This window comes from Fistularia commersonii, chromosome 25 (genome assembly GCF_037954325.1).
Source record: "Fistularia commersonii isolate RoL2024-O1a breed Wild chromosome 25, RoL_Fcom_v1.0, whole genome shotgun sequence".
Classification (NCBI taxonomy): domain Eukaryota; kingdom Metazoa; phylum Chordata; class Actinopteri; order Syngnathiformes; family Fistulariidae; genus Fistularia; species Fistularia commersonii.
This window is the reverse complement of record NC_141308.1, coordinates 11,100,764-11,119,959: the sequence shown is the minus strand read 5'-3', so window position 1 is coordinate 11,119,959 and position 19,196 is coordinate 11,100,764. Positions and strand designations below refer to the sequence as shown.

Sequence of the window (19,196 nt, the reverse complement as noted above, 5' to 3'; positions counted from 1 at the left end):
AGTTGAATTGAACTATTTGATCTAAAATGATCTATACACTAGGAACAGTCCTCACTGTCATCATAACTCAAGCACGCAGTGAGGAAGCATGAGTTATTATAGATATATACCTTATATATAATTTCCCAATTGCTAAGATGACCTGGACAACTACTAACATTCTTAAGCATAAACTGCAATTTCTGGGTCATAGTGAAAACAACAAATGAGTTTTTTTTTTTTTAAAAAAAGATCATTCATGTCAACTAACTTTCATGTCCATGAATGAAATATCGGGGTTTTTTGGGAGGGGATGGGGTGGGGAGTAACCACTGGATTGAAGTTAACTGTACAAAGAACAAAGTTTAAATCGCAGAGCCAAAAGGGGAAAAAAAAAAAAAGTAAATTCAATCAAAATGTTGTACAAATATTTACAAAAAAAAAAAAAAAGAAACATCGGTCCATGGAGAACAGCACAGCTAACAGAGAGGACGTAGACAGGTGCTTCCGTCAATGAGGTTTCGAGTTCTACGGTGTTTAGATGTCAAAGTGGAGAGGTTTAGTTCGAGTGAAGGTGCCGACAACTGAACCGACGGTGGCCGTGATGAGGCGGGGGAGGTGGGGTCCTAAACTAGCGATCGATGCCGTCGGGACGGCGGAGTGTTTGTGGAACGAGGACTGGAATGTGCTAGAACAGTTGACTCCATCCATGTGCACGCACCCGCACAACCACTCGAGAGACACGTAAATGTACTGTTCGTTCTGTCGCTTCAAAGTAAAATGCCAAAAAATAAGGGGGAAAGGATGAAACGAACAGCCGTCGAAAGACGTAAAAACAAAAAAAGGAAGTTGAAAGCTGTAGAGTCCATCCTTCAAATTGTAAAAGAAAAAAAAATAAATAAAACAGACCGCTGATTCCCACGTGCGTCCTGTCCGGGCCGTCCTGGTGTGTTCCCTACGACACACCGCGAGCCGCGTCTTCATGAATTTTGACTGGAGTCTCGTTGATACTGCGACTCTTGACCACACGATGGGGTTAAGGGTACTATGTGTCAGAGGTGGTGGTGGTGGTGGTGGTGGTGGTGTTGGTGGTGGCGGTGATTGGCAAATGACAAAAGAAGTTCTTGTTTATTTTTTATTTTTTCCCCCCTCAGTGAGGACTTTCACGTAGACTTCTGCCTATAATGAAGCGTCAAGTCCCCGCCACTCTTCCAGATAAAATGTTTAACTGTTCGCAGGTCCATGTTGGGATCCAGAACCTGGGTGACAGACAAAAAAAAAAAGAGCGTATTAATGCAGTAAGATAAGATAAGATAAGAACAACTTTATTTATCCCGAAGGAAATTGTTGTGCCAGAGTCTCATGCTAAATATAACAATAATAGATAATAGTAGGAAGGAGGGAGAATATGAAATACAATAAAATATAAAGTGTCAAAGTTAAGGCTATCAAGTGTTTTAAGGTCTTAAAATTCACAGGCTGAAGATTCAAGATTTTTTAATTTTCATTGTGCAGGCAAAGTGAAAATTTGCAATGAGACCTTAGTATACACTCAAGACTCAGTATACACTTCATACACACCATTTTTTCTATCATGGAATAATATTCATATCCGTGCAATTTTTCATAACAGCTAAATGTACAATATTTTTCCATACTCGTGTGCAATCCTTATCTTTCACTTGATACTTAAAACCTTAAGACACTTGACAGTTTTTCACATGTTACTTAAGACACTTTACAATTTATTTGAGAGATGAGATGAGAACAACTTTATTAATCCCGAAGGAAATTGTTGTGCCAGAGTTTCAAGTAAAAAACATAACAGTAATAGATAATAGTAGAAAGGAGGAAGAATAAGAAATATAATGAAATATGAATTGTCTTAACTGTTAGCATTTAAAGAAAGAAAAGAGACGGCCGGCCCACCTGGTCTTGACACATTAGTTCGATCTTCTCCTCGGCCAGCATGGCCATGTCCTCCTCCTTCTCCTGCTCCCCGGGTTTGTCGTTGCCGGAGGAGCCGGTCGTCTGCGACTCGTTGTCCAGGTTGATGATCTTCTCGTAAACGTGCTCCATCACCTTCCTGACCTGGAGCATGTCGCTGGCCGACAGCCGGTCCCTGCCGAGACGAGCCGGGTGAAATCAGCTCTCGGATTCCGACAAGGGCTCGTCTCGTATTATCGAGGTAAAAGAAAAAAAAAAAAACGACGACGAGGATGAAAAACTCACTCACTTCTTGAGGGTTTTTGCACCGGAGGAAGAGTGGGGCTGGAGGTAGAACGGGATTTTGTTGAACTTGGGCATATTTTTCTGGAACAGATGAGGACAGAGGACATATGTAAAACCAAGTGCTCAAACAGGAAATAAGCTCACAAGAACTTCCTGGGAAAACGGTGCAAAAACCTGAATTTCATTTCATGTCACAAGACAACAGACGCTCCATGTTTGGGAGGGCGAGATGTTTCCTTTTGTTGCATGACAATCGAAGGAGAACGTCAGAGCAGATGAAGTGTCGAGGGAGTCTCAGTGCTGATAAAGTGATTAAGAACACGGCTTGAATCCAAAAGTGCAAGTTATTTTTTTCCCCACCTCCAATTCTTAAGTGGCTGGAAGTATAGGACTGGTATATTTAAACTGGATAAACCAGTTCACTGGTAGGCTTAGGCCGGTGGACAGGAGTTGAGATACGATCATTTGTTCCGCATGTTCATACTCCAAAAAAAGAAAAAAAGAAGAAAAACTGCTGATTTTGGTAATACTATGTGCAGTTTGGCAGGGAAAGCGGTTGTGGTTTCCTGTCGGTGGACACAAACGGACGGTTTGGCAAAGTCACGGACGCTAAACAGTGCCTTATTTTGCTTCCACAATGGTGGACATTGTACACATACGGTAGAACAACATGTGCACGAATATGCATTTCGTGTGGGCGCACAGTTATGAACGCTTTGGGTCTCCTAATTTACAAGTACAACTTTTTAAAAATGACATCTATTTTGACTTTGTCCGATGGCGTTAAATGTGATCCGAAGGGGAAGAGCGCGATTATACTCACATCTACAGTTATGTCAATAACCCACTGTGGAACCGTCTCATTCAGCAGCATGGACTCGGTCTCTCCGCCTGAATCTCTACATAGCAACCTGTAACGGGCGACACACAAACCAGGGGCTTTGAGGGGGACGCTGCTGCAATTCGACACGATACGGCCGTCTCTCTGACCCAAGGTGAACCTGCGCTGGCAAAAAGAAATACGGGTACCTAAATAGAGTTCTGCCTCCGGCCTCCCCGAAGATGACGGGCGTGTGCGGCGGCACCTGGAAATACCCATTTCCTTTTTGGACCCTGTTTTCCTGCTCTCCGTTCACTGTGGGTGGGAGAGAACAAAACCCACAATTCTTAGGTGATTGACCTTTTTCTGTTGAGACATTTGCTGAGAACGTTGCCACAAAAAAAAAAAGAAACAACTTCTTTTCTATTTAACAGAAAAAAGCTATAGCGAGGCGAACACTATTTAATCAGCTAGACAACAGTCAAGTTGACAGTCTGTAAGTTCAACGAGAAATATGTGAATAGTCAGAACTCATTGAAACTATCTACAAAACAGTGATACCACTTTAAAATAAAATGCAAGAATAGTAGAAATTTTCAGTTGGAAAATATTACATTTCTATAAGCTTTGATACAAATTTAAATGGAGAAAAACGTGCGGAAATTCTGGTATTTCTTTTGAAATGTGGATTCTCTCATGTTCTGTTTTTTTTTCTTCTTTCTTTGACATTACATTGTAAATTAAGAATCATAAAAAAACTGATGGTGTTTTCATTTAGAAAATGTGAATTTGTTGGGGGAAAAAAAAAAAACTAAAAAGAAAATTCCAAAGTACTTCTTCTAAGGTTGAAGTGATACATCTCCTAAAATAACAAAACTAAAATACCTATTTTTATGAGTGAAATGAGAGCAAAACCATTCATGACTTTAATATAAGATAAGACAAGATAAGATAAGATAAGAACAACTTTATTAATCCCGAAGGAAATTGTTGTGCCAGAGTTACAGAAAATATAACAGTAATAAATAAGAAAAAGAAAAAGGCAGAACTAGAAATAAAAATAAACTATAAACTATAAAGTGTCTCAGTGAAACTATAGAGTGTCTTAGTAAACAAGTGATAAAACTATAAGTGTCTTAGTAACAAGTGAGGTAAGGAGAGCACAATAGTATGATAAAAGGAAAAATTGTAGTGTAGCTGTTATGAAATGAAATATAGCACAGTTCTGAATATTATAACAGACAATATTCCAGATCTATAAATGAAGCTGTGGATGGATGGCCAGGCGTGCCTTACCGTGGTTCACCTCGTTCTCTTCTTCATCCATGGGGTTGATGCGAGTTCTGGGCCAGAACTCCAGGAGGGCCTGAAGCAAAAGTCCACCTAGGTTCACTGTAGAGACAAAAAAAAAAAAAAAAAAAGAAAAAAATCAGATGCGCTCAATGTTTAGATTTCTTGGTCGGGCGTTCGTTCATTGAGGCCTTTTTTCGAGGATCTTACGTTTTGGGTCGGACCCGTCCGAGCTGGAAAACCCCGCGTCTTTCGCAGACACCCAGGCGGCGAAGCAGTCACTCTCGTCCAGCGTGATGGTGAGCATCTACTCCGCAAAGGAAACGCGGCTCTGAGACGCTGACAGATATTTTTGATGCAGAAAACGACGGAACTCTGAAGATCGCGGGTGGAAAAAAAAAAAGAAAATAGGGTATTTCCGACTTACCCCGGTTTTCAGATCCACGGAGAACCAGTTCGGAACGTAGACCATCTTGAAGCGTTTTTTAATCTCTTCGTCAAACTCCACCTTCCCCAGGTCTTCGCCCTTGCAAGCCTGAAGACGCACGCAAAATAAAGTGGCGTTTTTGAAACCGGATGAAAAGTCTGCAGTGATTAACTTCTCTTGCATTCTCAGAAACGACTTTACCTTCAAGACATCCCAGAAAGCCACGTTGTTGTTGGTATCTTTGGTGAGTATGTGTCGCTTGTCATTGAGTATGTGGCACTGGATGATGCTGGCGCCTCCTGGAAACACAACGCGCAGGGTTACTTCGTTTGATCGTCCGACGGGGATTTTAGACAACCTTCCGGCTTTTGCCTGAGCGCATTTACCCTTGATGACTTGCTCTGGCTGCGTGCACAGCGGCGTTAAAGGGGTGCTGCAGTCGTTGTCGTACTCCCCCGATGATCTAAAGTTGTGCATTCCCTTTAGAGACTACGTGAAAATATGCACAAAAAAAACAAAACAAAACAAGAATCAGGCCGACCGCTCGGGCTTTTAATCAGCGTTTTCCCTTTCTTCCTTGCGGCGGAGGCCATAATTGATGCGATTAGCCTTCGCGCATCACCCACATTATCAAGAGCCGGTTTAAAAATGATGCACTAATGACCACGGGATTAGGGCTGAATGGTGTTAGATGAGGCGACACGGGCAAGTCAAACCCACGTTGTGTTTGGGAGTCGTGACATCGGCGGTAAAGCGGTGATCTCAGAGGTGTCACGCATGCCTACCCATTTGTTAACAGATGACTTGGTGGTGGAGACCCAGATTGCTGGAGGAGGGTCAGCAGATCTGTCCAGTTCCATCTGAGCAAGAGACCAGAGATGGCGAAAATGGTGGAATTTCAAGGTTAGCGATGTGCACAGGAATGAGGGGCTCCACATCATCCAAACACACACACAAAGAGCTGAGCAATATGGGAAAATATACCCCAATTATTGAATTATGGCGGCTGCACAACATATTAAATCAACTTAGTATCCCTTCCACTTGATGCGTTTAATTTCCAGTGAAGTCCTTTGCAGCTGATTTTCCTGGAACTTCCAGCAAAGTTCAAGACGGTTTGATTTTTGTTTCGATTTTCCAAGAAAATGTCACTTTGCGACCGTCGATTTTAAAGCAAATCACCGCAGCAAAATTGCAAATTTGCAATCAAACGCTTAACTGCTCTTGTATTTTTTTATAAAGTTTTTTTTTTTTTTTTTAACTAAAACACAATCCTACCTTGAGCACCGGCGCTTTTTCCTCACAGATGAGCACACGGATGTCGGGATTGCGCAGGTCTGTGCAGTAGATCTTTTTGTCCCTTCCTCCGGAGTAGACGTGTGTGAAGGCCTCGTTGACCTGCAGGGCCCAAACCCCTTCGTCGTGCACCCTGTAGGTGGCAATGCACCTCTGCTGGCCGAGGGACCACAGGCGGATGGTCCCGTCCGAGCTGCCCGACAGGCACTGGCGAGAGTTGGGAAGCTCGTTCAGACCCGAAAGCGGCTCGACGTCGGTCGGGGACGACGGGGTCTTCGCTCACCTGAGTGCCGTCTCGATTCAGCAGCAAAGACTTGACGTTGTCTGTGTGACCTTTCAGCTTCATCAGCTTCGCGCATGTTCGTGGGTCCCACACTCTCAGGACCTGGAAAAATGAATGAATAGAGTGTTGTGGAAGTTTTTTTTTTCCTTGTAAAAGTGCACTTGGACCAAGCCGGGATTAATGAGCGACAGTTTAATTACGTTATTACCTTCCTTGACACCGTATTTTCTCCCAAGTCATCGGGCAACTGTACAACCAGAGTTGAAAATCTCCCCCAGTCTCTCATTGTGGTCTTTTAATTTGGGATAAAGATGAATACGCCAGCAAAAATACAACACCTCCGATTTAATTTGGGATTTTCCGTGTTGTGGATTTATTGATTACTAGTGGCAGAGTTCCACGGAGAAGGTTCGAGCTGCGCGGGGGTGATCTCAGCTCTGCGTGTGAGTCCATTAGACCCGCCGCTGCGACAACGCACACATACATCCCGAACGTCTCTGCTCCGTCAGAGGAAAACACGCCAAGTCTCTCCTGACGAAAAACCCCATCGAGTTTAACCGAGCAAACGGCGCCGGGGAGGACTCTGTCAAACGGACGGCACATTTTCAAAACCAAGCTGGAGGGTGTCGACTGGTGGCAGCAGCCCAGAATTCATGTCACTTGAGGCTTTAAATCACTTTTCAACCAACTATATTAGTGCGGAGCCAAGGATGCGAGGTGCAGCACAAACAAGACACATGAAGCAGAATATTAAGCCTATTGATGAACTTGTATTCCTGTGTTTTGTTTTTTTTTTTGTTATTTGTAAATTGATTTTCAGGCCACTTCAAAAAGTTGCAGGGTACATAAAAATCGACCGATCGTAATTATAATTTCTGATCATTATAAATGACGTCATTATAAATGACTGTGCGTCTGTGCAGGACGGGATTTAATGTATTGTAAAACATACACAAATAAGGCTATACGGCCTTCGTTCAAACCTAAACTGCATGAATCGAAGAAAAAGTAGTCGAAACTTGCAAGTCACCGCAGTCATTGATGAAACACTAAACTGCTCAAACACTGCCAGTGGGATAAGGAACCAAACAAAATCGACAATAACAATAACAACAACCTAAAGGTGGCACATATAGTGTAATCAATCTCTGTGTGTGCGTAAACTCTGCACGGCCAAACCTTTTCTGTGGATCCCGACACAATAACAGTGCCCATCTGATTCATGGCAAGACTGTAGATGGAGTCCTTGTTCCCACTGAGTGACGAAGCTGTTGCAGACAAAGCAAACAATCCATATGTGAGCCGGCGCCGAACGTGTTCCCGAACCGCTCGAGGAAAGAAAGCGTCGCTTACTGGTGACCGTGTTGTTGGAAGCAGTGAGCGCCGTTAATGTGTTCACGTCCCAAAGAAATATCTGGCGGTCGAGACCCGCGGACGCCACCAGCTCTTTGTCTTTAGCGTAGGCTAAAGCTTTCACGTAGTCCTTGTGTGTTCGTAACGTTGACATACAGAAGCCTTTGTGCGCGTTCCATACTTTGACCGTCGTGTCCGAGGAGGCAGATATCACTGGCAAAAGTGAGATTAAAAAAGGAGTTAGAAGATAAACTTGACTTTGGCAATATGTTGCACGGAACTAGCGACCGATAGCACTCACATGTCTTTCCATTGCAACAGAGAACAATGTCATTAACCCAGTCTGTGTGATGCTCCATCGAGGCGATGTACGGGTCCTGCTGCAAGGACGGACGACACCGAGTTCAATCTACAGGTATGACACTGAGAGACAAATACTGCAATGTTGACTTTTCATGGAAGATGATCTACTTTGTGCTGGTAGACACTCCATATCCGGATGATAGAATCCCTTCCAGCTGTGAAGAGCCGGTTGAGCGCAGGGTCCAGCTGGAGAGCGTTCACCCCATTACGGTTGTACTTTTCCACCTCATCTCTAATCACATAGGACACCTGAAGCACAGAAGCATACTCGATCACCACGCACGGTCACTTCTCCGTGCATGTCTAACGACTGCAAACAACAACAAAAAAAAACAAACAAACAAGTGAATTCCGTGCACCTGCACGGCGGTGACCAGAGTTAACCGAAGACACCGTGGCCTAACTGCTTGGCACTTACAGCGCGGAGCAATTCGACAGTTATTCATAACAGAGATAAAATAAGAACACAATAAGTTCGAATGTTGCGTTAAAATCCAGCAAATGCGGAACTGAAAAGATACACTTAAAAGCTATCTAAGTAACCGGCGTAATGTTGTCCCAGCAATTAGACCGAGCCCACAGACAGTGGAGCTAAGCTGCCATTAACAGTGTAAAAAGACCGAAAACGAAACCGAGACAGCATCTTAGCTCGTTGTCTCAGCCGAGGAGATTGCTTTTTTTTTGTTCAAATCGCATCCCCGTGTGCCCACAGGGAAGAAATAAAACGAGCACGTATCGTTTTGCACGCCGATCTCAGCCCCCCCCCAAAAAAAGACGCTAAACACTACCGTAAGCTAAGCTAAATTAGCCGGCTCGAATCATGACTCATATTAGCAACGGTGTGTTTGAACAACGGCTGTCACCATCCGTTAAATATCCGTGAAAGGCTTTTTAAAACCGATCGCCGTCCCCAGACGTAGTAAAAACCCTCAGCTGTATTTCAAGTGCAACAATATACCTGTACTTTTCTCCGCCCAGCAGCATTTTGCCTGTGATGAGTGGCCATCTTGCATGTTGACAGTCAATTCATGTGATGCTACATCCGGAAAGAGAAGAGGGAAAAAAACAAAACACGCACCTGAGCCCTGTGGGTAATGTGGTTTATTACTTCAATTTTCAAACGTAAAAGGGTATACAAGATGCAACTTGATGTTTACAAACAGTACAATTAAGGAAATAATTATATCAACTATGTAATAAAATCCGGTTTACTCATTCGGATATTCCTTATGTGGTAAAATCTACCGTTGGTGTAATGGAAAAAGTCAAATTCTGTTTCAATGTATTTCGCCAGCTGTTGGTAAAGTTGTTTTTTTTCTTTTTTAATAGGCGGTATAATTTCAGACCAAATCGTCTTGTTAAATGGACACGATGATTGTGTTTGGATAATATGCAGTTATTGGGGGGGAATGTGAGCTGGGCATTTTACAGGACAGCGATGAATCTGCAAATATCAACATTTCGGGACAGTGGAATATGTAAGGAACTAAACGATTGTGAAAAGAAATTGAAACTACAGCTTGGAAAAGGAGAAGCAAAATGACAAATTTTATCGAAACATCTAGAGGGAACAAACTGCCTGCACAAGTAACGTATACTATTTGGGAAAATGTTTTTCAATCATTTTTTTTTTAATGCATTTTGTTTCATAGAAGAATACTGAACATTTGTCATGTCTTGAGCGACAACAGAATTAGCAGGGTGTTAGTTCTTCTGTTGGCCTCTGGAGGTCGCAGCAGGGAAACTCTCCTGCAAGTCGCCTTTTCTAAAGCCACTCTGCTAAACATCAGCTCAGTTGACCCATGAGCTTTTAAAGTTCATTCAAGTGCAATAGATTTATTTTTTTATCCCAAATAGTGCTCTTTGTTCTTGACAGCAGCTGTCCTTGTTAAGCATTCTATCAAAAAAAAAAACAACCTTTTCGCTCATATACGGTGTTTTGATTATTACATCATTTATCATTCCAACTTTATTTCAAAACGAATGAAAATGCAACGCTCTCTGCAACATTTTCAAGTGTCTGTTCCTGTTTTTCACAAATACATAAGTTTGCACTCTCCGGCCGTCCCTTCAGGTGGCCCCCCGGTCAACTCTGGAAAATTCTCCCGGCTCTTGCGGCACCATTTCTCCGTCAAATCTGGCTGTGACACGGAGCATCTAAAGAGGCGGTAATCCTCCCCTCCCTACCAATCCCCCACCCCCCCGTGGTCCCGCAGCTTCCTCCCCGCCCTCATGCTCTTGCTCAAGGGCAAACCGAGGTGCGACTCCCTGTGCCGCTGGTGCGCAGCTGCTGAGGATCCTCTCTGGCGCGTCCCCCCCTTTGCGCGCTCCGCGGCCACAGACCTCCCTCCCTCCCCCGCGGGATGAGGACGGACCAGCCACTCGAATGGGAGCCAAGGAGGGGCGGTTTGCGCGGCGGGTCTCGATATGTCCGACGTGAGGCGACCCAACTGTCGACCTTTGTCTAGAAGTCACATTTAAAAGGCTTTTTTTAAAAAAAAAAAGAAAAGAAAAGAAAAGAAAAGAACCACAACCGACTTCCCTCTCCTGCTGCCCGGAGTTGGAGCATCATGAGGAGGAATAAGCTTTGAGGAGAAGTCATGGATTTTGCACGGAGGGTTTCGCAGCTCCTTCCTCTGAATCCTGAAGATTTTTACTCTGGAAATCATGCTGTAAATGTCGGGGTTTCACATGTAAGTAACCCTTTTTTTTGTTATTGTTTTTTTCCCCTTTCGTTCATGTGGAAATTACTTGCAAAAAAAAAAGAAAAAGTGAGAAGTTCAGGTGAGTTTGTGTGATTTGTGGATTCAAACAAAGTAAATAGATGTTGCTCCTGATAAAGTAGTTATGGATGATGCTTGATTTGATCTGCTGAAAATATCACAAAGGTGTAAAAAGAAAAGGTTGGATTTCTGTGAATGAGCCACAAATTCTTACAAATGTTTTACGTTGAAAATCATTTCTGAATGCATTATTACATTTCCTTAACTTTTTGAGTGATAATGATTTTTCGGGGCGAGCATTCTGAAAGAATGTTCTGAATCAGGTGTGTCTCTACCTTGCCGTTTCAGCGGCAATAACATCGAGTGGGTTTGCAGAAGAAGTAGGTCATCAGTTCAGTTTCTGTACCTGCAGTAAAGCGTTCTCTTTGCTGCTGTTTAAATCAAACCTGAAATTCCACGCTTGTTGTTTTTTTGCACCAGACTGACATCAGTCAAATTTCAATTTAAAGCTTCAGCGGTTCTCCGAGTGCCCGTTTATTTCGATTTGCAGTCGGACATTTGCAACCTAAATCAAAGTTTGCCCTGAAACTGAGATAATATGACTCTTCATCACAAGTAAACAAAGACTTAAATGCTTGTTGTGCTGTCCTACTATCCCAAAATAACCCTCCTAAGGATTCAGCCTCATTAATCCGCACAAACCGTTATTATTAGAAATAAAGCAGCCAAAATGTACAACTTTATTAACTTTAATCTGACGGTTATTTTAAGTAATATGTTTTGTAAACATCTCATATCTCATAATGATCATAATGACAACACGGGGGTGTAAATCACGGGTTATATTTGCAGGTATCGCAAAGTCAGGAATGAAAAGGGAATGGTTTTATCAATTTCTTGACCTTGAGGATGATTAATGCCAATTACTTACAGAATTGAATGAAATACAGAGAGAGTTAAGGCAAGAATGAATGCATATAGTGCGGATCTGTCATTGCCGCTACTGTGCTGCGGGTGTATCTTCTCAGGACGGATGTCGACGAAGAAATTCACAGGAGGTTTAGTGGGGTTCGGGGGCCCCGCGGCTCGGTCGGGTCAGCTGACCCGATGCACGACCTCCGTGGCGTCCTGGTCAGACGCCGCGCAAGTCGTCTCTGAGCGTAAATGAGAGGAAATAGAAAAGAGGCCTGAGCAGCACGGCACGGCTTAATTACAGCAAAAACAGGGAGGATAGCAGGTGTGCAGGCAGGTGATAGCAACACACACACACACACACACACACACACACACACACACACACACACACACACATACACACACTTCACACTTCACACCCAGTGCAAGATCATTTGCAACCACTGCTCCTGCCCACAAACGTCTCGCATTTAAGATAACTTGCTGCTAGCTTCTTTTGGCAGCAAATGATATCCTCCCTCCCGAGCCGGGGAAAGAACTCTTTCCTCGAAATTGTTCCATCATTTTAAATCATTTCAAGGACTTTTATTTTCATTACACAGAGTGCAACGAAATTTAAGGATAGCAGCTCTCAGGTTCAGTGGAATCAAAAACAGACACAAACAACCTTAAAAAGCAGGACACAACGTAACACTACAACAATAGAAGCATCTACAACAAAATGACAAAAAATTTAAACAACATCTAGATGAATGAATGGATAAATATGTAGAAAGACAAAATAAAAAATGGGGGAAAGAGGGTTTATTGGACTGGACTGTTTGTGAGGTTCAAGTGTTCAGGGTTGTGCTGAGTTTAAAGCAATGGGGTAAAAAACGTTTTTCAGTCTATTTGTTTTCGTCTTGATTGTCCTAAACCTGGATGGATCCCTGAAGATGCGATGGGACCTTTTTTTGGGGGGAGTTGATCGTTTTTTTGGGGTGGTGTTTACGGATTCCACAGCTGACTCCATATTTGCAGACGCTTTTATTGTGACTTTACTTCATCATGTGCCACCTTGTTAAAGGAGAGCAGGATGAAAGAAGTCCAATTATATCCATGTTTAAAAGTTATACATAATCAAATTTGACTTTGTGGTTTTCTGAAGACTCACATTTTTACAGGAAATTAAAGAAAAAACACAGATTCTAGTTGCTCTTTCACAAGATTAACTCAAAAAAAAAAAAAAGGAAAACATATGGTTCTAGCACTCCTTTTTTTTTAATTTTCCCCCCAAAAAACAGATATTATGATCTTTTCTCATCCATCACAGATTATTTATTGCATGTTTCTGCATGATGCAGCGGTGTTATTGAAGCTCATAATCTAGCTTAAAGTTATTTTTAGTTGCAAATTGCAGGAAGTCAGTGGAGTACTTGTTACAGTCTTACATTTCATTTACTCTATCAACCACCACTCAGGCTTAGCCTAGCGTGTTGCCGTAGCGCTCAGTACTCCTTCTGTGCAGGAAGTCCACATCAGGAAGCTGGCAACTGTTTTTGGCTCAGCGGCACATCGGCGGCGACTCTGTATTCGGCGAACCTTTCCATGAGCTTCTTATTTACCGGAAAGTTGATTGGTGTTAAGAAAACAGACATTGAATAATGCAATGGTGAAATAAGAGGATTAGAATAAAAAAAACATCACTTTGCATGGTTGCAAAAGAAGATATTATAAGTGTATATATATATTTTCTATTGTCTATATGCAGTATAATTATCTGTAAACTTACTTTTTCCTCATAGTCTCACTTTACCTTATCCGTAGCTTCTACACACAAATATTTAAACCCAGATATTTAGTCCCTTTTATACTTATTCAAAAACATGAACGACAGCTGACAGCGGTGTCCCTCTTCACCCTTGTATTTCTTGCTAACCGAAATCGTTGGAACCTTATTATTATTTAATTTTTTGCGTTATGTAATGGGAATTTTGAGTTAAGACTTCGGGACTAGAATTAACGATATGAATAGTAATTATGAGAAAAACTGTCGCTTTTGTAGGAAAAAAAAAACTGTGTATTTGTATGTGTGTATGTGTGTATGTGTGTGTGTGTGTGTGTGTGTATGTGTGTGTGTGTGTGTGTGTGTGTGTGTGTGCCTGCGTGTCTAAATGGCCGGTCCATGGCCCCGCTCTACTTTAAATCTAATTATCATAATTATTCGCAGTGATGATGACCATATAACATCTGGCTGTTACGGGAATTAAATTTCATTCAACCTCTCCTCACTGTCTAATACTTCTGCCGTGCAACCAAAAAAAAGCAGATATTGGTCTGGTGTATTTGAATATATACAGGACTGTATCAGAAAATTAGAATATTGTGATAAAGTTCTTTATCTTCTGTAATGCAATTACAAAAACAAAAATGGACAAATTCTGGATTCATTACAAATCAACAGAAATATTGCAAGCCTTTTATTATTTTAGTATTGCTGATTATGGCTTACATCTTAAGAAAACTCAAAAATCCTATCTCAAAATATTAGAATATCGTGAAAAAGTAATTTTTGTTTTTTCAATTGCATTACAGAAGATTAAGAACTTTATCACAATATTCTAATTTTTTAAGACAGTAGGTTGGTCACATTTCTATCCTGTTGGAATCGACAGCATGTCCCTGCCGTGGCTTTTCGTGGCCTTGTGTCGTCAGATGAAACCTCCGTTAGCCGCTTGCATTTTGTGAACGATTGTTACGTCACGACCGAAAATATCAGCCCCCCCCCCCCCCCCCCCCCCCCCGCACTAGTTTATCTGCTTTTATGACATTGCAAGTGGACCTTAACCTATTTATTTGGGATAGAAAAATGAGACGTGTGAGACGAGCTGATCTGAGATCAACCTGGGCCAAATAAGCAGATCAAGTGGAAGCAGATAACTAGCGTCTGGCTGGACGTGTGAAGGGATCAATGCATTTCAGGACAGGAGGACATGGAAAACTCACGGAGCTCAGTCAAAATGACAAGGGCGCAATGGTTTTTCTGTCTGAAAGGGGGAAGATAGAAACATAATCCGCTCCTGTAAAGTTTTTTTTGCCAAAGTATCAGGCGGTGGTGAAAATGCGCAAAGTTTGTTGCCGTTGTTTATATTTAGACGGTGACCTTCCTCCCCCTCTGATGGGATTTACCTCTTTGGCTGTCTTTTAGCTTGAGTTCCGTCCGAATTTCATTTGCATTGGTAATAAATGTGCATTTTAAACATTTACAGGGATTTCAAGGTACTTGCATAAATAAACTAGAATAAATCAGCCATTTTCAGAATGTAATGAGGCAATTGAAATTGAATTATGATTAAATAATATTGGATACGTGATTGAAATTTACTCTTTACTTGCTTTAAAAATATGTTATCAGCATTACCCTTATTATTATTATTATTCTTGTCATTACTAGTTTTCTGACATGAGGCCAAACAGGTTTGACTTTGACATGACGATTCAAAAGGCTGAAAAAAGGACGTTTTTAGATTAAACCCTATCTTGTATATTTTGTAATTAGTCACTTTGTTAGGAGTGACTAATCCCCCCCGATGTCCGCTGACCATTTAGTATTCAAAGATGCACTGGGCTTTGTTTGCGCCGCAGGAGAACTAACCGGATGTTTTATCTGCCGCCGGGTGTGACGATGAAAATGACAGAATAACGGATCCAAGGGCGCCGGCAATGACGTCCCGAGAGCCGTCTGGTTTTCTCCAAGTTCAGAGGAGACAAAAAGCAATCGCTGGTGAAAACCTCTGGTCAGAGTTAGAGACCGTGGACTTAATCCTTCTGACACTAAACTATGGCTGCCCTAGTTTGACAGCGGCGGTTGGATAACAGGGAGCCGGTGGTCAGCGGCGAGAATATACTTTATGGCCGAGTCCGAAAAACGCTCCATTATAACTCCGCTTTTAGAGAGACCGTGGCAATTTAGGTGATTTATTTCCCGTAAATTAAATGAAAACTTACGCCTTCATCGTACAGACGGAGACAATATCTCGGAAAGCAGGTGACAGTTTAAACTATAATAAACTCCAGGGGGACGTTAGATGTTGTTTTATGAGTTAACAATGTGTATTTTTCTTATTTCAGTGAAATGTGCTTAACACGACTGTTGTAATTGCAGGTAAAAAAACGCGGGTGAATTAAACAACTAAAGTAAGTTTTACAGAAAACGTCGGCGAAAAGCCTGTGGGGAAATATTTTTTTCTTTTATCCTCCCCTGGTTGGCACTCCAACCCATGTTTTTATTTGAATTATGATAATAATGGCTTCTCACCGGGAGGGTTTACAGGCAAATCCAGCACAATTTCACGAGAACGAACTGATACCGTCGTTCTTTCATCGGGAGCGAAAGTTCGCGTGCTGCAAAGTGGCTTAATAACATTCTAATACGACTTCAACGTGTTTCTCCCACGAGCCTTTTCTGAAGTTTACGGCTGGTGTGAAACAAAAGTCTGCAGACTCGGATCACACGCCGCCGTCTGAGCTGTTAAAGATAACAGAAAAGCAGCGGCTCCTGCATGGCAGGATGGCCGCTTTGAACGTGTGAACTTTTCCAAGAGGGGATATCTTGAGTTTGCAGGGTGCAAAGGCTGGTAGGACTGCATGTATGGGCACGACAGAGCCGTTTCCAACTTTTCTCATCATATTTTGGGGGTCGTGCGGAACAGGATAGGAGTTGGGCCGGGTTTTTAATCGCTCTTTGACTCGGGGGTTTTGTAACATTACAGGACTGTCTCAGAAAATTTGAATATTGTGATAAAGTTCTTTATCTTCTGTAATGCAATTACAAAAACAAAAATGTCATACATCCTGGATTCATTACAAATCAACTGAAATATTGCAAGCCTTTTATTATTTTAATATTGCTGATTATGGCTTACATCTTAAGAAAACTCAAAAATCCTATCTCAAAATATTAGAACATCATGAAAAAGTTTTTTTTTATTGCATTACAGAAGATAAAGAACTTTATCACAATATTCTAATTTTCTGAGACAGTCCTGTATATTTCCTATTTTATCCCATGATGTTTATTGAAGCCGCTGATCCGAAACAGGCAAAAGGAGCACGGACGCTTCATGGTGGTCGTCCGGTCGCAAACACCAACGACGGTGATTTAACCTTCCGGTTTGGGAAAGACATGACGAGCCACAGATGGTTCAGTCGGCAAAGTTGATTCAAAAATTGTATGAACAGGACTTCATTTTCTGCATTTACCCTTATTTTACCATGTCATGTATGATTGGTTCCCCTGTAATACCGCGTTGGAGAGCCGGGATGACCGCCTTTTCGAACAACGCGATCTCTGTAACCATTACCTTTGCCGAGATATTCGACATATGAGTATGACATATGAATTTGAATCAAGAGAATTTGCTGACCTTCTCTCACCTGTTTACATTTCACCTATTATTGAGGACAACATCCGACTCTTTGGTCGCTAGAGGCTAGCTTAGCTTTAGCTTTCGGTTTTGTTGTCGGAGGAAAGAACTCACACGTGAGCATTAACACGGAGCATATGTGTGTAATATTATCTCATTAATTTGAGTTCACCTTCAACCGTTTTTTTTATTTTGTTGTTTGAGCAACGGAAATACGGACTGATATTTCCACGCATCACTCGAAAGCTTCTCACCTTCTTCTATCCTCGCCTACAGCTGTACGTAAATTCGAGTACAGGAGAATCAGGATGAAAAGATGGCAGCCATGCTGCTTCCAACGGGTCCTGATGGCTTGCGGCAGTTCACTCGTGAATCCTTGGCTGCCCTGGAGCAGCGGATCGCGCAGGAGCAGGCCAAGAGTGCCAAGGATTGCCACGAGAGGAAGGCCGAGCCGTCCAAACCCAGGCTCGACCTGGAGGCGGGCAAGCAGCTGCCGCGCATCTTCGGCGACATCCCTCCCGAGCTCATCGGGGTGCCGCTGGAGGACATCGATCCGTTTTACTTCAGGAACCAGAGGGTGAGATTCGGTTCGGTATCTCGAAGTGACTCACGATGCTTTTATCATGTCGGCGCTCCTAAAGTTTAGCATCGTGAAATGTTTGTCATTGTTTGGGAAGTATTTTTCATGTAAACCACAATTAGTCCAGAGTATTCCTGTGTATCGTGTTAACCCTCTTATTATGTTAAGGGTCAATTTGACCCATTTCACACATTGACTCAATGGGTCAAATTGACCCTTAACATAATATGAGGGTTAAAAAACTCATGCAAACTTGTATTTACACTCTTTTTGATGGTAATATGATGAAAAACAGTCTGTATTTCCTTTGTCTATTTGTCTGTTTGTGCAGACATCCAGACCCCAAAGTTTTTACTTTATCAAAAATATTCCCTCACAGTGGATATTTGATGTATTTTATGGAAAAATGTGAAAAAAGTGACAGTATTTGAGCAGCTTAAGCGCCGCTGGTGTTTATCCTACAGGCGCCGCCAAATGGCCGCATATTAATTTATGATCGAGAAATGTCGCAAACGCGATACGACAATAACCCTGCACCTCGGAGGAAGCTTTTCCACCGAGCTCACCGCGCAGGAGGCATCTGCGCTGATCTCTCGCCGTTGCAGAAATGGGATTAGCAAGTTTTGATTCGCAGTGTCGGTAGATCAGGCTTCAGCCCATTAATGGGCCGCTTACGGAGAGATGAAAAACGGACGCGGCAGCCATTCTCAGGGTCTCTTTGTTTTGGCATGTGATGCGCGGCTGGATGGGAGGATTAGCGAAAGACGAAAAAAATATTTAAATAAATGGCACATCTGTTGGGGAGAGGTTGAGCCCGCTTTGCAGTCGCCCACATGAACTCGCCCGGCCCTCGCTCTTTTTGGGCCTTCTTGAAGGCCGACGTGCACGTGGAGGAGCGGAAGACGGAAGTCGGCCAACTCCCTGCTGAAAACCGACGTCGGTCACGGGGGTTATTTGAGAATAATTGATGCAAATTCAATCTGTGTTTCTGTTATTTCTCACAAATATCTTTTTTTTTCTCTCTTTTGTCTCTGCAGACCTTTATAGTACTAAACAAAGGGAAGGCCATCTTCAGATTCAGTGCCACATCTGCACTTTACATATTTAGTCCTTTCCACTTCATCCGATCCATCGCCATTAAAGTTTTAGTCCATTCATATCCTTTTTTGGTGATTGACAAAAACAAAGTTTGAAGAAAAACAGGTTGTAGACGACAATAATGTTGTCACTACCTGTAATGCCGAAAGTGCTGATGGTATAAATGTCAACTTCATAAATGTTTATAATGTTATATATTGCCTATTTTGTCATGCAATTGAAAGAGAATAACTATTCAGATATTGGCGCCAGTAAAAAAGTCAATATCCCAGAAGTGTAATAATATTTACATTTTTGTATGATCATTTATGTGATTAAATTATTAGCATCTATAAGAAAAGACTGGGGAAATCAATCTAAAAGTGAGTTATTTTTATATTCTACACAAAAATGATGTACTTTGCATCCCATTCTCTTAGATATGCTACTTTA

General features: G+C 42.1%; 2 protein-coding genes across 2 annotated transcripts in view; one reads left to right on the top strand and one right to left on the bottom strand.

Moving 5' to 3' along the window:
• Positions 1–1,103: 1,103 nt before the first annotated feature.
• On the bottom strand, positions 1,104–9,085 carry LOC147219275 (WD repeat-containing protein 48). Its single transcript, XM_086172905.1, has 18 exons — positions 9,002–9,085; positions 8,152–8,292; positions 7,982–8,060; positions 7,681–7,893; positions 7,507–7,595; positions 6,328–6,429; positions 6,027–6,251; positions 5,534–5,608; positions 5,135–5,237; positions 4,950–5,047; positions 4,749–4,856; positions 4,532–4,628; positions 4,328–4,423; positions 3,241–3,346; positions 3,035–3,122; positions 2,216–2,292; positions 1,909–2,101; positions 1,104–1,238 (listed from the first exon to the last, which is right to left on the bottom strand). Exons 1-18 carry the CDS (start codon positions 9,047–9,049, stop codon positions 1,143–1,145), a joined length of 2,034 nt encoding a protein of 677 aa, XP_086029031.1. The 5' UTR covers positions 9,050–9,085; the 3' UTR covers positions 1,104–1,142.
• A 1,478-nt stretch (positions 9,086–10,563) lies between these two features.
• The window catches only part of LOC147219273 (sodium channel protein type 5 subunit alpha-like), a 39,144-nt gene continuing 30,511 nt past the window's right edge, over positions 10,564–19,196 (top strand). Inside the window, exons 1-3 of the mRNA XM_086172533.1 lie at positions 10,564–10,736; positions 17,363–17,663; positions 18,704–18,822. Coding sequence (XP_086028659.1) covers positions 17,403–17,663; positions 18,704–18,822 — 380 coding nt within the window. The 5' untranslated portion in view covers positions 10,564–10,736; positions 17,363–17,402. The remainder of the gene's footprint in view (positions 10,737–17,362; positions 17,664–18,703; positions 18,823–19,196) is intronic.